This window comes from Pecten maximus, chromosome 17 (genome assembly GCF_902652985.1).
Source record: "Pecten maximus chromosome 17, xPecMax1.1, whole genome shotgun sequence".
NCBI lineage: Eukaryota > Metazoa > Mollusca > Bivalvia > Pectinida > Pectinidae > Pecten > Pecten maximus.
In genome coordinates, this window is record NC_047031.1 from 21,641,526 (window position 1) to 21,663,651 (window position 22,126).

Genomic DNA, 22,126 nt, shown 5'->3' on the forward strand with positions numbered 1-22,126 from the left:
ATATTTATTGAGTTTTGCCTGTAAGTGTTCTCAGCAATAGGATTGATCGGTGACATACATGTCCCTAGATTTATATATCTTCCATTCTGATGTAGTTAGGAGTGCCCTGTCCCTTCCACGGGAGAGTTGCTTGATAGTTATAGAACGAAGGAATTTTGACATATTTAAGAGTTTTGCCTGTTTTCAGCAATAGGATTGATCAGGGACATGTACTCTATATATGGTCCCAGATTGATATCAATCACTTCCATTCTATGTAGTTAGGAGTGCCCTTTCTTACAGCTGTGTCCTTTTCTTTGGAGCCAAACACCACAAAGTGGAGCATAACTAACTTTTTTCCTCCAAATTTCCCCCTTTGTCTTACACAAGTGAAAGTTAGTAATTCAGTACGCTAAGTATTTCCTTTCTTTTTTCATCATAGCTATTATGGCTTATCTTGACCATGATGATCCAAATTGTACAGTGGAAGCTGTAGTTTGAATTAAGACTTCTAGATGGAAAAGGCAGCAACACAAATTTTGTATTTGAACTTGGACATTTTCAGTTTTCAGTTAAGATAAAAGCTTGAGCAAAGTTCCACATAAATACAACTTCGCTAGCCAAGGGTGTTACGATACTCTTCTTTCTTTCAAAGAACACCCTTGGCTAGCGTAGTTCACAAAAATAACACAACACAGTTTTTACTTATATTTGCATATAAAGATGCATTCTATTTATTTACAAAGACCAAAACAAATATTGGTCCAAGAGTATGGTTTACCATGCGAGGATATCTCCCCACACTCTAACATCTGGACACCCAAGACAGTCTTGGCTGACCCAAATCTTCGCTCAGAGTTATCTCCACCAACCCAACATTTGTGAACACGTGTATTTTGTGACATTCTAAAAATATCGGTCTTAATTTCTCAAGATACAGGGCTTTCAGTCGACTCTTTTGACACGGAGCAATATGAGAAATTAAATCACAAAATTTGAACTTAACAGTCGCAACTAATTTTTCCATTTTTCCAGAGCCAAATACACAAAGTTAAGAGTCAAGTAAAAACCCTGTCTGATCAAATATGCGGTAGATTCTTTCTTCAGTCGATCAGCCCTTTGTTCCAAGCTTAAAGTGACCAGGAAGATAGTTTGATTGCCAATATTGTCATGTAAAACTTAAGACTGACCAGTCTTGTGGTTGCTGGATCAAAGGGCTGGACTGTACAGACTTTTTTCAGAATAGTTGCACCACAAAAATCTTCACAAGAAAAGTTATAAACTAAATATCGACCATCTAACAGGTTTATTTTTATCAAATGCAGAAAAAACGTGTCATTTCAAAAGTTTGAAATTTTCACAGCATTTCAACTGAATAAATAAATAATGAAGATGTAATGTAAAATTAACACTTTTTCATCATTTCATTTCCCAACACTATTCTACAGAGTCATAATTGGTTTGGTTAAATAACTCTAATTCACATCTCTTCCAGTAGAACAATACGGTGGCTAAATGCAAACTTTCAAAAGACATTCATGAGAAGATCCTCAGCAATCATTCCAAACAGTGATTTGTGCAAGAAATACGTTCCCTTCCACATCAAACATGCTTTCAAAATCCTTTACATAACACTCATAATTATGTACCAACAAAACTCCAACCCAAAATGAATGTTTTAAAACTCCTTTTGCTATATAGAATAAAGAGTTCGGACCAGTTAATAGTCAACAGAGATTAAAATTTCAAAAGAATTCAAGAATTCTTTGTAAACAAATTTGAATACATTCACAATGGGAGAGATCAGGCACTTTTCAAATCTTAACAAAACAAAGCATCAGTCAGAAACGGTATGGTATAATTGGATATTTCATCATTTCATGAATGTTCATATTCATCCAACAATAAACCCAGATCTTGAAACAAGCCCACCTGTATGTATGTACGACTTATTGGAGCACCGACTGATATATAATGGCACAATGACATCGCACACATTCCACAGGGATGTATATTGCTTTTCATATAAAATTCATATCATATTAAATAAACCCAAATCCATGTCATGAAAATGTTTTACCTTAGGTTTATAGCAGGATAAATACGATAATTTCACGGATTTAATAGTATTTCCCATTTTTACAAAACAATCTCAACGATTATTTCGGTGTCTTATAACAACCATGAAACAATAAAATAGCCAATTATCGCCCAAAGAAATTAATCGCTTACAATTTTTATCTGTTTACAGAAAACATATCATATCTACAAATTATTTTCCAAAACAGAAAATTCAACAGGTGTAGTACAGCTTCTGTCTGTAGTATTTTACAAATCAATCACATTCATTTCCCCAAACTTCATCAATGGCAGGCGTTTCCATGTCGACAGCAAACCAAATTAGTCCATACTAATACGTGTACACCCTCCAATAACTTGAAGTCAGGTCAGATGCAATCACAAGTGGTGGTCCTGGATTCTGTCCAGTCTTATCACTATTCTTCTTAATTTGAAATGTTGCTTAAACTTGAAGTAAGCCTTTTTCATTTTCATGTTTACAACAAAATGTTTATCATATTTGAGGAAAAAACTGGGATAATTCTGTGTCATGAATATTATTTGATAAAACTTTTTTTTTAAAGAAAGTTGATAAGATTTTCATGTACCATACATTTTTGAAGTTTGAAGTAAGAATAAAAGTCAAGATCCAGAAACTTTATCACAAAATTATCCCTGAAAATTCCACATTCAAATCATATGACTAACAAGCATTGTAAATTTTAAGATGAATGCAATATATTTTCCTCATTTCAAATTCAGATGAATGAAACACTAAACAGGTAATCCTGAACATCCTGTGTGGATCCAATATTGGGAGGATACAGGCAATTGAAGCCGCCAAGAAACTCCTCACAGAGCAAGTCAGTTCTCGTCAACACACAAAGTCAATTATTATACATAATATGATGATGAGAGAATGTTGACTCATTGTCTTTCAATCCATGTTTTGGATGGAGTTTAAGATGAAAATGGAGATGAATATTTAAATGACAATGAAATGATAGACCCCCTCTTCCCCATGTGTGTGAACTAATCATCTTCCTCATCTTCCACTTCATCGTCTCGTTTCCTCTTCACACCCTGGGGGACTACTTCTCCTAAAACACAAACAAGCAACATTTTATACAAAGACTTATCAATGACTTCACCAGGGATGCGTTTATTCAATCATAATGGCATAACCTAGATTTCTTATTGCCACTTTGACAAAATTTTTGAAATTTGTATTTCACAAAGCGGTATCAACAGAAATACCATACAGAGGGTAGTTGTTTTTTTATCATAATTTTGGTTGGAATAATTTTCATCAATACTTTGGTTGGAATTAGGCATCTCTGAATTCCTAAATTTAAAAAGTTCCAGATTTGCAGTAAGGAATATAACAACTTGTTTATACAGTGTCCACCTTAAATTATGATGTGGAAGTCTAGGCATAACAAAATGAAGTCTGTACATGAAAAATGGCCAAAAGCTGAACAAATTTATTCACTTCAATGAGTACATTCGTTTAATACAAAATTTCTCGCAATTTTCGACACAAGTTGCATCAACATCAGGGATAACTCTGGCTCTTAAAACATATGGGAGATTTTATGAGATTAGCAAAATTCCTATGAGATTTGTCCATATAAGTGGTACAATTTTGAATTTTTAATGAGATTTTTTTTGAAAAAAAAAGGGGTAAAAATCCCCAAATCTCTGCCCAAAGTCATCCCTGCAACATATCTCAATTTATTCTTGTTTTAATGAGAAATTACAGGAATTCACCACTCTGATTAAATATCTTACAAACCCAACTGTACTACAGAATACTATCAGGTATTGTTATATTTACCTTCTTCATCCTCATCTTCATCAAAATCTTCATCCTCATCTACATCTCCGGGTTCAAAGTCTTCTCCTTCTGAATCATCCTGGTAAAATCAAAACAATTACACAAGTTAGAAATATTTGTTTTGATATTATTTAAGCGAAGGTCATTTAAGAGGGCTTTTAAAACCATAATTATAATGGATTCCACTTAAAAGCTTCCAACTGAAATTATTTCATATTAAGTAGTGAATACCTTAAACTTTGCAGTTTACCTTAAACAATCTCATTCCAAATTCACTTGAAATTCCAAGTGTATAGAACAATTAAAACAAATCATACTGCATATATGCATCACTTTTGTATCAAAACGTGCAAGTTAAGGCAACCTTTTCTCCTGTACTCTTCAGCACCAATTTTTTTAAAAAGTTTTTCAGCACAAAATTCATTCTCTTCAATTTTAAATTTTAAAAGTTGACAGGTATGAAAACACTGTTATCAACAATAAATTTTACCTCAATGTTGTCTTTCTGTAACATTTGGAGTGCTGAGGCATCCTCATCATCTTCTTCATCATCATCAATGTCTTGTACTTCATCATCATCATCCAAGTCTTCATCATCGTCTTCGTCATCGTCGTCTTCATCATCATCTTCTCCATCCTCCTCTTCATCATCTAATACAAAAGAAATTTGATAATTTCAAAATGAACTCAACGAAAAAGCACTGAATCTTTATATAGTTCTATCGGATAGGAATTCTCCAGTACAAATTTGTACAATCTCTGGGTATGATATTTTTTTAAGACCTGGCTATGATATTTTTTTTACAGACCTATGTGTAAAGATCAACATTTTTAAAAATTCAATTCATAAAGACAATATTAAACATCAACCTGTCTTCTCTATGTAAATCTCTATGAACATATGTTATGGCAAAATAAAACAAGAACTGAATGGTAACAAGCAAAAGCCAGTGGGTACACAAGTAGTGATGTATTTCTAGTATCCTGTACATGTTGAGGCTAGACATTTTGTCAGCAGTGGCAAAAGGCGAGATCTGCACCAACAACTAAGTAGTTAAGTGCTCATGGCAACTACTTTTCAACACATTCACAGGGATTGGGAATACCAAGTCTAGGTACGGGCCATTTACCACTGTTTTATCAATTCTTATGAGCCTTTTTCTCTTTAATTTGTTATATTTTCAAATTTCTATGGGCCATAAATAATCTGTGTGCCCCCTGTCCTTCCCAACCCCTGCATTCACTACTGTAATATGTGAAATTATCTGCCTCTTGAAACAATGAAATAGCTAGTTTTTCCAAAATCTGATACGTTACAAGGGAAATATTTCCAAAAAATTGAATTCAATTTCATCACGTACCTTCATTTTCTTCTTCATCATCTTCCTCCTCATCTACTTCACCATCAACACCTGGAAATAGATTTAGTAAATAAATTAATCAAATGCAAGAATTATAATATTTTCCCAACAGACATGTAATTGACTACCAGTACCATAGTTATCTCCCTTTAACTACTTCATCAACCAACAAATGTTTCCCATTTCGATTCAAAACACAAAATTTGTAATACCCTTAAATTTCTTAATCAGATATTACATACAGCTGAATTCAAATTTGAAACTCTCTTGTGTCAATTCATTTCAACAATTAATCTGCTTTTTCAATCGTCCAAAGCAGAACTCCCCAAATTATCATGCCGACCAATATTTTGAAGGAGATTTAAATAATGCAGAGTTAAATCTTCATGCCAGTCCAGCATTCTGTACTTGTAGAATTTAGATGGGACACAAATGCTTTCTCGACATATTTAAATTTGAAATTGTGAGAATTTGACCCTAAACAACTCAAATTGCTGATAGGCGGTAAAACAATACATGATCCATTGTCAAATTGATCTTTTTTTTATTGTTAGCAATATAGTCTATAAGAATATTCTTTGCTGCAAATTTGTTTTGTCCTTGGCCTATGGGCATGATATTTTGTCCTAATTGCCCTGGGTAAAATGCTACAGACCTCACATGCTACACTGTTCATTTAGGTAGTTACTACAAAGAGCCAAAATTTCCCTGAAATCCAACAAACTTATCATAGTTTGGTGTCTCGGGGCTCAAAGCGGTGCCTTAAATTCACCATTGGTGACCAATTATTGACTTTAAGGCGCCTGCATAGCCCCTACATTTTTTTTTGTAATTTTGCAATTGTGTTAATCTTTCAAAGCTTGCAGTCATCAGTGCTAAAATGACATTCACAATCGAAAAAGTTAGAGAGATGTTATACTGTATTAAAGAATTTTTTTTTTTTCAAATGTTAAGACAACTTGGTCGGGTGACTAATTTTTCCGATTGGCACCTAGATTTTAGGACTTGGTAGCCATATAGGCCACCTGGTAGAAATATCCACTTTGAGTTGTCTTATTACTTACCTTCATCTTCATCCTCGTCAGCCTCTCTGTCATCCTTGTCGTAACCGTCTAAGAAATTTAGGTTAGGTAGCAATTCAAACATTTTCTCTTTATAGTCGTCTAATGCTGTTACTTCACAGTTAAATAAATCTAAATTTGATAGATTCTCCAGCTCTGCCTGAAATTAGAAGAATGCAAAAATGGCATGAACACTTGTTTGATTAGATTGCCAAGTTGTCAGAATTCATTCTTTAAACTTTACCAGCCTAACCACAAGAACGTTCAACTTTCAAATGAATTTTTTGAAATCAGTGTATCTCAGTTATTTTATATCTCCAGCACATCTAGACCAAAAATACCATTGCACTTTTTTGAAAGCTTTGAATTCCAAAGAAATGTACTGACATTCAACAGTAATTATTCGTTCAAGGATGCAGGTTGCAAATTTCCTGAACGACTTAGAATTTGAGTTAATTATCCTATATTCGCATTTCTGATTTGACAAAATGATTGCTTTTTCTACTTTGACATCAATCAGCCAATTCATTTCATCTTCTCCATTATCATTATCGAGAGGTTGCTTCTAAAAACTCCCAACTGATTTGCATCAATTAACAGCACATTCCCAATAGTTTTAAGCATTCTTACGAAAATTGAGCACGACTGGTGACTCAACAATACTTACCAATGGTTTTAATGTTTCAATATCTTTGATTTTGTTCCCACTTAATGTCAAGTGTTCCAGCTTTGGGCATCCTGCAAGATGGTTGAGTGTCCCAGAAATTCTGTTGTCGCTTAGTTCCAACTGAACAAAGACAAGATCACAAAATTAATTATTAAATCATTATCATTAGAATGTAATCAACTAAATCGTTCCAACAATATAATTTATACATTGAAAAGATATAATATTGTTCTGTGTACATTTTCCCAGTCTAAATCTTATTTTCCATTCTCAATTTTATAAACCCAAATCCCCCTTCAAAGTCTTTCCATCTCTTAAGAAAAGAAAGGAAATGTTATCATGGAAGGAAGGATATTTAGTTAGCACTGGAGGTAGAGGAAATATTCATATTTATATGTAACAAAATAACTTGATAAACAATTAACAAGTCAGTAAAACCATTCTTACTTTCTTTAGATTTGGTAGATTTGGGAATCCTTTTAATGTGGTGAGCCCAACATTAATGAGACTAAGACTTTTGAGATTTGTATATTCATCTGTAAGTCCTTCAACTTGTGTGGCTCTGCAGTTATCAAGGTTCAACTCCAAAATCTGAAGAAAAAAAATAAGATAAATTTCAAAAGTCAGTTTGTATAGAACAAACATAAGCTCAGAGACACAAAAAAAACCCACTACTGATTATTAATGTAATGTTCAATATGGCACATTTAAGCATGGCTATTTTAACTGTTCTTTCGACAATATTTTTTTAAAAGAAACATATTTTTGACAAGATTTAAATTTTGCAATTATTTTTTTTGTAAGTAACACAATTTCCTTAAATAACAACACAGCAATTATTTTAATTCGATATATTGGTAAGTATGTGTGTATAACATTGAATACTCAATGCATACAAGTATTTTTTCGAGAAAAACAAGGAACTAGAATGACTGGAACTATTTTTCTTCCTTCCGCGTAGCAATACGTAAATAACCTTATGACGATCACGTGACCAAGCACCTTGGCAAGACATCGCTGTTAAAGCTTAAGTACAAGCAAGTGAAAACGTATGATTTTACCAGCAATTTTCATTAAAATGGCCTCAGTGTATTTATAATTGACCAAATTTAATACCAAAATTACTGTCATTGATTTTATATCCGTGAATTCGCTGGTATCGTGAAGCCCCCGCAAGGCAGTGGGTCTACATTAGGTTGTGCGCAGTTAGGACGCTTGAGTGTACAATATGCGAACAAAGGCACTTTATCTCGACAAGCCATTGACGTAGCACCACCACGTAAAACGCTACGTTATATCCTGAATTAAAGAGTGAATTACTCGCGCTTAGGTATTTGGTAAGTTTTATACCAACTTTACTTGTAATATGAATTTGAAAACATCAAAAGAAATTGTCGAATTAAGTCAAATGTGGTCGGAGAATGTCGACCTGAATGCCGATACTTTGCAGTAAGAATTCAATATGGCGGACCGTGAAAGGTAACGCTAACCAGAAGCAAAGTGAGAAAATAACTTTCTGCAAAGTTTTCTGAATTAAAAATCATATCAAAAGATCAACAATCAACAGTTTTAAGGTGAATTTTTTGTTACATTTCATAATACCCTATATTTGCTCCATTTGTGATCAATCGATTTTCAGTGAAACATGGCCCAGTACGTGGAAGATTCGTTTGTGTGACGAAAGTAGGTCACCGACCTGGATGTGTTTTGCACTTTCCAACCTATCAAAATTCACCAAGACATTTATATAATGCTTCGGATTGGTACAAATGGTCTAAATGAATCAAAATGATGTAAACACGACCTGTAAAGTGTGAATTTATCGTAGATGAAGCTAGACGGGCTAATGGCGGACAAACCATATACAAGTCACTGTGACCGTGGCATGGCTCGTAGGGTGCCACTGACAAGACTGGTTTCTACAGACGCGCTTGAATATAAATGAGGCCGCTGTTTCGTGAAAATGATTTTTATAATATTTTCAACATTTCATGCATGTATATACATCAACTAGCCGGAAGAAAGATGTTGTGGACAGATTCAACATGGCGAACCAATGTTGTTGTCGTTGAACGTTGTTGCATTGAGGCCAGGCACCATCAAGTTTACAATCACTCGTGTTAGACGAATGTATTGAGAATATTGCTCTGTAAGGTCATCGTTACAATATATATAATTACATGTACATGGGAATGGGTACAAACAAAGCAAGGCATGTGTGATGAAACCAGTCCATTTACCGGACAAAGCGGACATAATCGGTCTGAAAGTTTTCATCAGCAAACACAAGTTGTGGGTCCAGTTGACTGGTGACCATATTAATCGACATTCAAGTTGAAACCAACATGTCACATGATATTTATATGTATATGCAACAATTATTATCACATGTATTCAGATGATTAGTCGTTAATTTGCAGGATAGAGAGATATTCTGAACATTGACAACTCATTCTGTACAAACAAGAGGCGCCATATTTGAGCCGACATCAGAGTACAGACTACACAAAAACATGCAGAAGTAAACAATTTTCTCTGTACATTCATCCCTGAAAAACACTGCCAACACAACTAAAATTATCCTGTTCAAACTTCTGTCTTTTTAGCGGTCGATTTCAAGCCCAAAACTTAAAATTATATTTGAAAATAGCCTTGTCCCCCTCAGAAGACACACTTGATAAGCACATGTTCGGCTGCCCCGAGGTCATGTAAACACCAAACAAACTGATAAAATGCTATTTAAATCAGGAAAAAAGTAAAGAAATAATCTGTACTACCTCACACGTCGGTTTCTTCCTCGACTCCAACTCTATCCTTTTTGGCATTTCCATGTTTGCACGTTTTTAGTATACAATATCACCACCTACTTGCGGCAGAAACGATTGTTGAGAATCCAGAGTGCGCGGGCTGATCAATTGTTCCTAGAGGGGTCTCGGAATTGGTCAATTGTAACACCCCAAACATGTGAATCGGATATGAATATGAATGAGGCGTGTGACTTCTCAACCAATCAACATCGAGGGATTCTATGATGTCATCCTACATTTCCCACAAACCACAACAAATTTTACACACGCGTTTTACTACGATCATCGACGACAAAAAAAGGGTTCATTCAGAAAAAGAATTAATTAATTTACTTTTAACTCAAAATTAACATCATTGAAATTAAATTCAGACAAAATAATATCGGAATTTGAACTTAATTGAGAAAGATGAACAACCGAAACAACAGGATTAATTAAATCTGATATAATTGGCTATTTAATGTTTATTTATTAAATAGTATAAATCAAAAAATTGAGGTGATACAGAAAGTTGAAGAATTTATTGATATAACAGTTATATACACATATCACTGAATGCAATAATCAGTGAACAAGTTGAGTATCATGTTAGGAATTTTCAAAACAATAGCTTAAAGTTATAGATACAATACACTCTGACATTCACTGTGGTTTGATAAACGTGCTATTATATCGGTTTATTTACAATGCAGAAATTATTTTAGCAGAGAATATTATGAATAGTGATATTTTAGCCTGTTTTATAGCCAAAAATAGTTAATCTTTATAAAATTGGGTAGTACCTCCCACTGTAAAAAAAAAAAAAGGATTTCTCAAATTTTAAGTAGACACAGGGTGTTGTTTATGTAAGTTGGAAGTAAGACTCGGCATGGACTTTTTGAAGTTCGAACACAATTTTATGAAACATACGTGTTGTGTTACTTCATAGAACTATGTCTCACCAAAGAGTACTTTCGTGAGGAGATTTGAGGATTTTATCAATATTTTTACAGAAAATGTTAGTGAATTTTTCCTGAATTTACTACATTTGTTTATATAGAGTATGAAAATCAATTTCAAATTATTCAAACTTTTAGAGGGCTAATTTTTGGGTACGATTAAAGATTTTTTTCTTCATGTTACTGAAAACCTCATTCATTTTTTTTAATCCTAGGAATTCTTTCATATCGGTCATAATTATTCCTGTTTCGTTATATATCGTGTGACAAATAATCATACCAGTCTGATAAAAAAAAAAACCACATATATATATTTAAACAATATAAACATTTGAATATAATATATACCATGTGAATATCTGATATGAAAATATATTTTCTACAACTTGGATTTTGAGCACAAAATTTAACAGCACAATGTATTTCCACCTCGACTATCAGTACAAATTATATTATTGGAAACTTCGAATTTCAACAAGTTACTTTATTTATAAAATTACGAGAATAAAATAAGAACAGGGCCCGGATGTTCCAGTGTCTCTAAGTTAAGGGAACTCATTAGTCTTAATTTTTCTATATAAAAGCATTATTGGATTTAAAGGGGAAATCTTAGGTAAGGAACTTTCCTTCAATTCGTTAATGTTTTTAATGACGAACAAATAATAACACTAAGTGAAGAAGTGTCCTTACGTTAAGGAATATAGATTGTTAGTTTTATTTTAAAAGCGTTAGCCTGCACTGATACAAAAATAGGAATAAACAAAAATACTTAAATGTTTTTTATTTGAAGCGTTGCTCTCATTTCTCATCGCTGTATTCTTTCGAAAAATAATTATCAATAAATGATTATATATTTTGAATTTAATATAAGGAATATTAGTATCCTTTGTTTAAAAAAAAAAGAAAGAAAGAATTAATGATGATATCTAAGCAGGTTTTAGACGCACGGATAATATATTTGTACTGCTGATTACTGACACTTGCTATATTACTGCGCTTCACAAGCTTTCAGGGGCCTCCAAGAAATTACCGAAAAAGTCTAGATGTGACATACACTATGCCAAGGTAAGTTCAGAGAAAGCTTTTTATGTTACCATGGTTAAAAAAGTCTGAATACATTTAATTTTTCACATCCATTATATTAACTGAACTGATTTTTTTGATATTTTAAAAGGACACATCCTGCCATTTTAATACACAAACGTATTTAACGTCTTGCAAAGTCCAAGAAAGTGTCAACATGATCGACTGAAAACAGAACAGTTTGTTGTTTATTTTATACAAAGTTTAAAATGACATAGTGAATGCTATCCACTCTCCAAAAGTTTGAGTTTGTCTGAAAATTTGAAGTTATTAATTCCACACGAAGAGATATGACCTGCCCTGTCTCTTTATATTGGACATGCTATTTCCGGTCTTGTAAAGAGATCTCGTTCAAGAACGCTGTTATTTTTTCCCTGATGTTATTTAGATATATTTCTATATCGAAGATGCAATTTTAGGTCGATGAATTTTGTAACGAACAGTTTTATACGCTGTCGGCGGTATTTCATCTTTAAAGATGACCTCAATTTAAAAATAGACGATATAATATCAAAATAAGCATTAGTCCACGAAAAAGAATAATTAACTAATTGGCAACAATGTTTTAAACTTACGAAGATTAAATTGACTAATAATACGGGCTTTTGTTTAACTGTATGCGTCCGGAACTTTCAGCTGACAGTAATACTTGTTTCATCGTCCAAGAATTAGTTTTAACGTTTATTTGCCGAATGATATCACATTGGTCGCAGGCCCTGAATCTTGAATGTAAAAGCTCTCAAATTGACAGAATGCATGAAAATACTGCGTGTCACTTCCTTATTTTATAAGCATCATCCAATCTTTCGGTTCTCTATCTTTTTTCTCTCCCCACGTTCCCGTTCTTTTATGTAAAATATACTATTTGCTGATCATATTTAGATCATTGCTATATTTTGTGCATATGTACATACTTATTATGGATAGGACATTGATAAGTTGCGATAACTTGCGTCAGGCCAATGCCCATATGGAACTCAAATTCCAAATATTTCTTATCAAATTAACATATGCAATCAACTATTTTTATTTTTCAAAGCGGTTTGTATTATGCACACCAAAGATGACTCGTTCATCATCATCATCATCATCATCATCATCATCATCATCATCATCATCATCATCATCATCATCATCATCATCTTTCAAAGCGATTTGTATTATGCACACCAAAGATGACTCGCTCATCATCATCATCATCATCATCATCATAGAATCATCATCATCATCATCATCATCATCATCATAGAATCATCATCATCATCATCATCATCATCATCATAGAATCATCATCATAGAATCATCATCATCATCATAGAATCATCATCATCACAGAATCATAGAATCATAGAATCAAAATTGGTCAGAAATGTATATCAATATTCACTGTCACAGTCGGTGATATTGGCAAAATTATTTTTTAACGTCCTGAAACGAATACACGGGTTCTAGATGAATTGTCATATTAGCATTCTAAGCTGACAATGAGATTTAACAATGAGAAAAAACATGAAATAAAACAAATTAAGGTTAATTAATCATAAACAAACAAAATATTTACACGAGAGTGCAACGATTTGAAGACCAGAAGTACAAGTGTCCATTGTTTGAAAAAAAGAAGTGAAAGAACTTCAGTATATAAAACTTTGAAACAAAATCGATGAACCGAAGATTAGTTATGAACAAACAGAATATTTACGCGAATGTGTAACGATTTAAAGACCGGAAGAGCAAGTGTCCGTGGCTTGGGACCAAAAATTGAAAAGAATAATGGTAAATAAATCGTTAATTATGAACAAACAAAATATTTAAACGGCTAGCTTCAACATAGACCAACGATTAAAAACCAGGTTTTCTGCAATGGCTTTGTGTTGTAAATGAAGGCCAAACCCCCGAAATGGCACGTTCCCGAAATGAAAACCGGGGCAGTGCAATACCGTAAGATACGTTCAATTGATATAATGACGATACCTATGAAACCTGCATGTACGCGGTACTCATCAACATGTCTCCATCCAATCACGTGATGTTTGTATGTCAAAACATGCCACAAAAACGCAATACTGGAGACCGGCAACTTTTTGTTGTTTTTTAACGACGACATCACTTTGTAAATGTAGGTCAAGGTCATATCTTTTGACTAAACTTTTTGGCTTTATTCCATTAAATCATAACCAGAAGTCGTTGGAGTGATTACACATTATATCCTTTTGTATCGGTTTATAAATTAATTTTTTCCCCCGGAAACTCTTCATGACTTCAATCCAGGAAGTTATTAGCGAAATATGAGTCTGCTGATTAGAAGAAGCCGTTAGATTGTTAAACAAATATGATCACCGTGACCTGGGTTATAGGTTAACTTTGTTTTGTTTCGTCACACTGAGTTGTTTGCCCAAGATTATTACTCCTTGTCTGTTATTATTGACATACCAACCCTTTGGACAGGTGATCCAAACTAAAGCTTTACTACAAATAGATAAATAAGTATGTAGATAACAGAAATCCATCAGAAATAAAAAGGAAATCAAGGTGAAACACCCACATGTAGACGATAAAATCAATAAAACGATGGCAAGATATGAACAAAATGACAGATTTACACGGAAACGTTTGAAGAAGAATGAGACCAGGTGTTCTGGAAGAGAAAGCGTCTTCTGTACAGGAAGAGATGTAAAGTTAGGTCAAACACAGACCAATATAACGGTCTTAATATCAGGTTACTAGTCTTTGTAAAGGAAGACATGTAAAGTTAGGTCAAACACAGACCAATATAACGGTCTTAACATCAGGTTACTAGTCTTTGTACAGGAAGACATGTAAAGTTAGGTCAAACACAGACCAATATAACGGTCTTAACATCAGGTTACTAGTCTTTGTGCAGGAAGACAGGTAAAGTTAGGTAAACACAGACCAATATAACGGTCTTAACATCAGGTTACTAGTCTTTGTGCAGGAAGACAGGTAAAGTTAGGTAAACACAGACCAATATAACGGTCTTAACATCAGGTTACTAGTCTTTGTGCAGGAAGACATGTAAAGTTAGGTAAACACAGACCAATATAACGGTCTTAACATCAGGTTACTAGTCTTTGTGCAGGAAGACATGTAAAGTTAGGTAAAACACAGACCAATATAACGGTCTTAACATCAGGTTTCTAGTCTTTGTACAGGAAGACATGTAAAGTTAGGTAAACACAGACCAATATAACGGTCTTAACATCAGGTTACTTGTCTTTGTACAGGAAGACATGTAAAGTTAGGTAAACACAGAAAGCTTCCCCAAGTTTCTTGAGAGGGTGGAAGGAAAGAAAGCTTCCCCAAGTTTCCTAGGGAGGGTGGGAGGAAAGAAAGCTTCCCCAAGTTTCCCTGAGAGGGTGTGAGGAAAGAAAGCTTCCCCAAGTTTCCTTGAGAGGGTGGGAGGAAAGAAAACTTTCCCAAGTTTCCTTGAGAGGGTGGGAGGAAAGAAAGCTTTTCCAGGTTTCCTTGAGAGGGTGGGAGGAAAGAAAGCTTCCCCAAGTTTCCTTGAGAGGGTGGGAGGAAAGAAAGCTTCCCCAAGTTTCCTTGAGAGGGTGGGAGGAAAGAAAGCTTCCCTAAGTTTCCTTGAGAGGGTGGGAGGAAAGAAAGCTTCTCCGAATTTCCTTGAGAGGGTGGGAGGAAAGAAAGCTTCTCCGAATTTCCTTGAGAGGGTGGGAGGAAAGAAAGTTTTCCCAAGTTTCCTTGAGAGGGTGGGAGGAAAGAAAGCTTCCCCAAGTTTCCTTGAGAGGGTGGGAGGAAAGAAAGCTTTTCCAAGTTTCCTTGAGAGGGTGGGAGGAAAGAAAGCTTCCCCAAGTTTCCTTGAGAGGGTGGGAGGAAAGAAAGCTTCCCCAAGTTTCCTTGAGAGGGTGGGAGGAAAGAAAGCTTCCCCAAGTTTCCTTGAGAGGGTGGGAGGAAAGAAAGCTTCCCCAAGTTTCCTTGAGAGGGTGGGAGGAAAGAAAGCTTCCCCAAGTTTCCTTGAGAGGGTGGGAGGAAAGAAAGCTTCCCCAAGTTTCCTTGAGAGGGTGGGAGGAAAGAAAGCTTCCCCAAGTTTCCTAGGGAGGGTGGGAGGAAAGAAAGCTTCCCCACGTTTCCTTGAGAGGGTGGGAGGAAAGAAAACTTTCCCAAGTTTCCTTGAGAGGATGGGAGGAAAGAGAGCTTCCCATAGTTTCCTTGAGAGGGTGGGAGGAAAGAAAGCTTTCCAAAGTTTCCTTAAGAGGGTGGGAGGAAAGAATTCTTCCCCAAGTTTCGTTGAGAGGGTGGGAGGAAAGAAAGCTTCCCCAAGTTTCCTTGAGAGGGTGGGAGGAAAGAAAGCTTCCCCAAGTTTCCTTGAGAGGGTGGGAGGAAAGAAAGCTTCCCCAAGTTTCCTAGGGAGGGTGGGAGGAAAGAAAGCTTCCCCACGTTTCCTTGAGAGGGTGGGAGGAAAGAAAACTTTCCCAAGTTTCCTTGAGAGGATGGGAGGAAAGAGAGCTTCCCATAGTTTCGTTGAGAGGGTGGGAGGAAAGAAAGCTTTCCAAAGTTTCCTTAAGAGGGTGGGAGGAAAGAATTCTTCCCCAAGTTTCGTTGAGAGGGTGGGAGGAAAGAAAGCTTCCCCAAGTTTCCTTAAGAGGGTGGGAGGAAAGAAAGCTTCCCCACGTTTCCTTGAGAGGGTGGGAGGAAAGAAAGCTTCCCCACGTTTCCTTGAGAGGGTGGGAGGAAAGAAAACTTTCCCAAGTTTCCTTGAGAGGGTGGGAGGAAAGAAAGCTTCCCCACGTTTCCTTGAGAGGGTGGGAGGAAAGAAAACTTTCCCATAGTTTCCTTGAGAGGGTGGGAGGAAAGAAAGCTTCCCCACGTTTCCTTGAGAGGGTGGGAGGAAAGAAAACTTTCCCAAGTTTCCTTGAGAGGGTGGGAGGAAAGAAAGCTTCCCCACGTTTCCTTGAGAGGGTGGGAGGAAAGAAAACTTTCCCAAGTTTCCTTGAGAGGGTGGGAGGAAAGAAAGCTTCCCCAAGTTTCCTTGAGAGGGTGGGAGGAAAGAAAGCTTTCCATAGTTTCCTTGAGAGGGTGGGAGGAAAAGAGGTGGGGCGTATAACAAGGATGGTTATCCAATGTTCAGAACAACAAAAGACACAGGAGATGAAAACTCGTCCAGATCTCACGGGATCTGGTATTACTCGTGTCTTACGATTATATTTAGTAGATACTGTTTGACTACTGTATTAAATATATTAGATATAAGGGAGGTTATTTATGGACGGTATCAAATTAAATGGGACAAATACGTGGATCGTTTAATAGCACCATTTTACTGAAATGTCATGTGGCAGACCATTTGGATGACATCACTTCCGGCTAATTATATATGAAACTGAATGGACCAGCATTGTCGTCTTGAGCAAGATCTCCGTTGTTGACCAGACACATCGGCATGTCATCATTTCCGGTTAATTATATTAACACCTGAATGGATCAGCGCTGTCTCATTGAGCAGACTGTACATTCTTAAGCAGACACATCGGCATGGCATCGCTTCCGGTTAAGTATATTGACACCCTAATTGACTAGCTCTGTCTCATTGAGTGAATTCTCCAGTCCTGAGCTGACACATCGGCATGTCGTATACCCCAATGCTGTCACCAGAATGGGCCAGTGGTGTGTGTATGTCTTCATTGTGACAGAGACAACGAGGAAGTAACAAGAACCATTTCTAATGAATTTAGTATGCCAATGGCTTGGGAAAGAACCGTAGTACTAGTAGCTCTTTATTGGAGTGAACGTTCAACCTAAAGACCACAATGGAGGCAACATGAAGGGAGACATTAGAAAAAATAGTTCAGATGAAAAGATAAAATCCAAAGCTAGGTCGCATCATATGATAATGCAATGCGGACAGCAGGTCATATGTCCTTACAGTAATTATTATCTATAAACAATATCACAGCAACCGACATATAAATCAAGAGATAGAATCACTTTACAGTATGACCCACCTTATCTAAAACCAATGTTTGCATATAATTGCGACTGAAAAGCCTGCAAATTATGACTTTGGTTTCGACGGGAAAAAGTGAATGACTATCGCGGAGTCAACATCTTGTGGATAAGTTGTTGAGTACAAAAAGTCCAAGAAGGAATTTCAGAAGTTTAAAATGCTTTACGAGGGATGGTATCACTACATGTCGCCTGGGACAATGACGAGATTCTGATGAGAAAACTAGGTGTAACATGTTGACCTTGGAAAGGTGTTTGCAATTTCGAATTATAGAACTAGCAACGGCTAGGGTTGTTTTCGAGTTAATGTTTTGGAAAAGAAGCTTTTCAGTATCTCATTTCTCTATGTAATCTGCTAGCTTATTTGCTTCCACGCAAGGACTTGTCACAGGTGATAAGAACAATGGTCAAAATCGAATTCACCTGATCCAGAATAATAGATAGCAACATGAATAATCAATACTGAATCTCATTGAATCACGTACCACTGATAGGATGTCGGGTACCCACAAAATATATAAAGCCAGTGATGACCCTGTGATATATTGATAGTGCCAGTGATGACCCTGTGATATATTGATAGTGCCAGCGATGACCCTGTGATATATTGATAGTGCCAGCGATGACCCTGTGATATATTGATAGTGCCACAAGAAAACCTATGATAGACTGACAACGTAACAAGGAATCCTATGATAGACGGATAGCGCCACAAGAAACTATATGATATACTGACAGAGCCACAAGAAACATTGTGATAGACTGACAGCGCTACAAGAAACCACGTGATAGACTGACAGCGCCAAAGAAAACATGTGATAGACTGACAGCGCTACAAGAAACCCTGTGATAGACTGACAGCGCCACAAGAAACCATGTGATAGACTGACAGAGCCACAAGAAACTCTGTGATGGACTGACAGCGCCACAAGAAACCATGTGATAGACTGACAGCGCCAAAGAAAACATGTGATAGACTGACAGCGCCACAAGAAACCATGTGATAGACTGACAGCGCCACGAGAAACCATGTGATAGGCTGACAGCGCCACAAGAAACCACGTGATAGACTGACAGCGCTACAAGAAACCACGTGATAGACTGACAGCGCCACAAGGAACCCTGTGATAGACTGACAGCGCCACAAGAAACCCTGTGATAGACTGATAGCGCCACAAGAAACCCTGTGATAGACTGACATCGCTACAAGGAACCCTGTGATAGACTGACGGCGCCACAAGAAACCCTGTGATAGATTGACAGAGCTACAAGAAACCCTGTGATAGACTGACAGCGCCACAAGAAACCATGTGATAGGCTGACAGCGCCACAAGAAACCACGTGATAGACTGACAGCGCTACAAGAAACCACGTGATAGACTGACAGCGCCACAAGGAACCCTGTGATAGACTGACAGCGCCACAAGAAACCCTGTGATAGACTGACAGCGCCACAAGAAACCCTGTGATGACTGACATCGCTACAAGGAACCCTGTGATAGACTGACGGCGCCACAAGAAACCCTGTGATAGATTGACAGAGCTACAAGAAACCCTGTGATAGACTGACAGCGCCACAAGAAACCTTGTGATAGACTGAGAGCTACAAGAACTCTGTGATAGACTGAGAGCTACAAGAACTCTGTGATAGACTGACAGCGCTACAAGAAACCCTGTGATAGACTGACAGCGCTACAAGAAACCCTGTGATAGACTGACAGCACTACAAGGAACCACGTGATATACTGATAGAGCTACAAGGAACCCTGTGATAGACTGACAGAGCTACAAGAAACCCTGTGATAGACTGACAGAGTCACAAGAAACCCTGTGATAGACTGACAGCACTACAAGGAACCACGTGATAGACTGACAGAGCTACAAGAAACCCTGTGATAGACTGACAGCGCCACAAGAAACCCTGTGATAGACTGACAGCACTACAAGGAACCCTGTGATAGACTGACAGCGCTACAAGAAACCCTGTGATAGACTGACAGCACTACAAGGAACCCTGTGATAGACTGACAGCACTACAAGGAACCACGTGATAGACTGACAGCGCCACAAGAAACCCTTGGATTGCTGGATAGTACCACATTTAATAATGGAATAGATTGATAAGGCCACAAAGGTGCATAGGATATTTGATTGCGTCACAAGGAAGTTCGGGATAGTGCGATAAGGAATCCTTGAAATATTCCAAGGATTGATAGCTTCGCAAATAGCCTTCAGCGACTGCCAACTTGACTACTCGGAAGCAGCGATCAGACGGTAAAAAATGATGGAATTCAAATTCCGTACGCATGTTGCACAAATGCAGATTTAAAGTATATTTCAAATAGAAAAATAAGAACAAAAGGATAAATTCAAAATTTTCATCTTTTTAAAATCGGAAAAAGTTCAAAATTTATACTTACGAAAATTTGAATATACTATACTTTTTTGTACATGTGTTACACAGAAGGAAACCAAAGAATATAATCGAAACTCCATTATCGTTCCATTGGAAATCAAGCCATAAAGATTTACACTACAGACGTATTTATTGACGGACACACTAAACAGTGCTGTTGTGTAATGACGGGAGTTCCACGTGTCGGGTTCATTGACATGTGATAACGCGGATTAATACAAGCCTTACATATAGATCTAGCCTGAGGATCTATTTCAGACGAAAGTATTGACATGGGGCCTAGGATTGCTTCATTTAATATTTAAAATAAAACAATTCTTGACTTTTTTATTAATCATAAATCGAATAGAAAATATTACTAAATGGTATATTATGTTATTTGCTTAGGTTCGTTGGAATTTTCATGACATCAACATTGCCTGCCTGGTACTATTTCTCAAGAATATATAATTAGTTTTATGATTTTGGTTTGTAGGATATGATTGAAGTTTCAAAGTTGGGGGATATAAGCTAGCATTAGCATTTCGCTGAGGAATTGTTAACAAAACAAAAATAAAAAAAAGCCTTGCTGACTGGCGGCTAGTCTAGGTATGGACTTGATATCTAAAAAAATATCTGAATTACCAACATTTTGATCCAAAAACCGTATTGCATTGGTGATAACATAGGCAATTCGAACTTTACTGACAAGACCTTTTTATAGTGCTATCACAGTGGAATGCCACCACTGAACACCAGTGTGACATCCTACCTTCTGGCAATATACTGACTAACCAATACTTATTGCAAACTTTACAGCTAAATGTCAAGCAAAGAACTTAGCGTGCCTAGCAGAAACCATGGATTCTAAGATATGTATTCATATAAAGATAATTTAGTGATATAAAAAGTAGGTGATTCCATAAATATGTCTTCTTTTCATTAAATGTAAAAATTTAATAAACCCACTAGGGGTCCTCTCCTTCTGTGTCTTTTGTGTGTAGAATATGGCATTGTCAAGCCAAATGTTTGTTGTTAGACCTTTTATTGGTTTCTGACATAAGCCTGACCAATCTGTTGGTAGTTGAAATATTTTTGATTTCATAATATTTTATTGTCAAGATGGTACAGACAAAGGGAATTGGGCAACAGGACAAGCCTATAAAAGCCTAGTTGACATATCATTAACGCTAGTATAATATGAGCGGCTGGAGTGTCACACTACTGTGTCTAAGTTTGGCATTTCAGTGTGATGGCACTATAAAAGTGTTCCTCAGTGGCCAAATAATACTAAACCAATCCAGACACCATAGGCGAAAAAATGGCATTTCACCCAAATTGGAAACTAATTTGCCCATAGCTTGTACAAAGCACTTGGTATTGTCATCTAATATAACAATGGTATAGAGAAGATAATGCACATGAAGAAGGAACCAGGGATATCGACGATTTGTGATTTTAGGTAACATTATATCTTTATCTGTGTGTTAATCTTTAGTGTGTATATCGACGATTTGTGAGTTTAGGTAACATTAGATTTTTTGCTCTGTATGTTCATGATCATATGTTTAGTGTCGATATCGACGATTTGTGATTGTTTACAAAATTAAACTTTTTCGCTGTGTGTTTTTTTCAATTCGAGGTAGCATTCCACAGGAATCCAGTACCGACATGTAGCCTCAGGTTAGTTTTCACAACTTATTATTATAATGCATCGTGTTTGTTATTCAATCTGAAATTTGCGTGAAATTGTATATATAGAAATCTTGTATGTAATGTACATAAGGATTTAAATGATTTTAGATAGATAATGTAAAACTTATATTGATTTTTAAATGATTTTCAAATGTTTATGTGTTATTTATATATGTTATTTTTATTATTTATCTTAAATATTGTGATTATCACTCAAAACTACTTCAACTCATTGAAAGGTCTTGTGTATAATTCACATAGTTATC

At 36.2% G+C, this 22,126-nt stretch overlaps 1 protein-coding gene across 1 annotated transcript; it reads right to left on the bottom strand.

Annotated features, from left to right (window-relative positions):
- Nucleotides 1-677: 677 nt before the first annotated feature.
- LOC117315031 (acidic leucine-rich nuclear phosphoprotein 32 family member B-like) lies at nucleotides 678-9,931 on the bottom strand. The gene is made up of 8 exons (XM_033869168.1): nucleotides 9,741-9,931; nucleotides 7,411-7,554; nucleotides 6,964-7,083; nucleotides 6,300-6,456; nucleotides 5,236-5,286; nucleotides 4,365-4,525; nucleotides 3,875-3,953; nucleotides 678-3,137 (listed from the first exon to the last, which is right to left on the bottom strand). Exons 1-8 carry the CDS (start codon nucleotides 9,792-9,794, stop codon nucleotides 3,070-3,072), a joined length of 834 nt encoding a protein of 277 aa, XP_033725059.1. The 5' UTR covers nucleotides 9,795-9,931; the 3' UTR covers nucleotides 678-3,069.
- Between the last annotated feature and the right edge of the window lie 12,195 nt (nucleotides 9,932-22,126).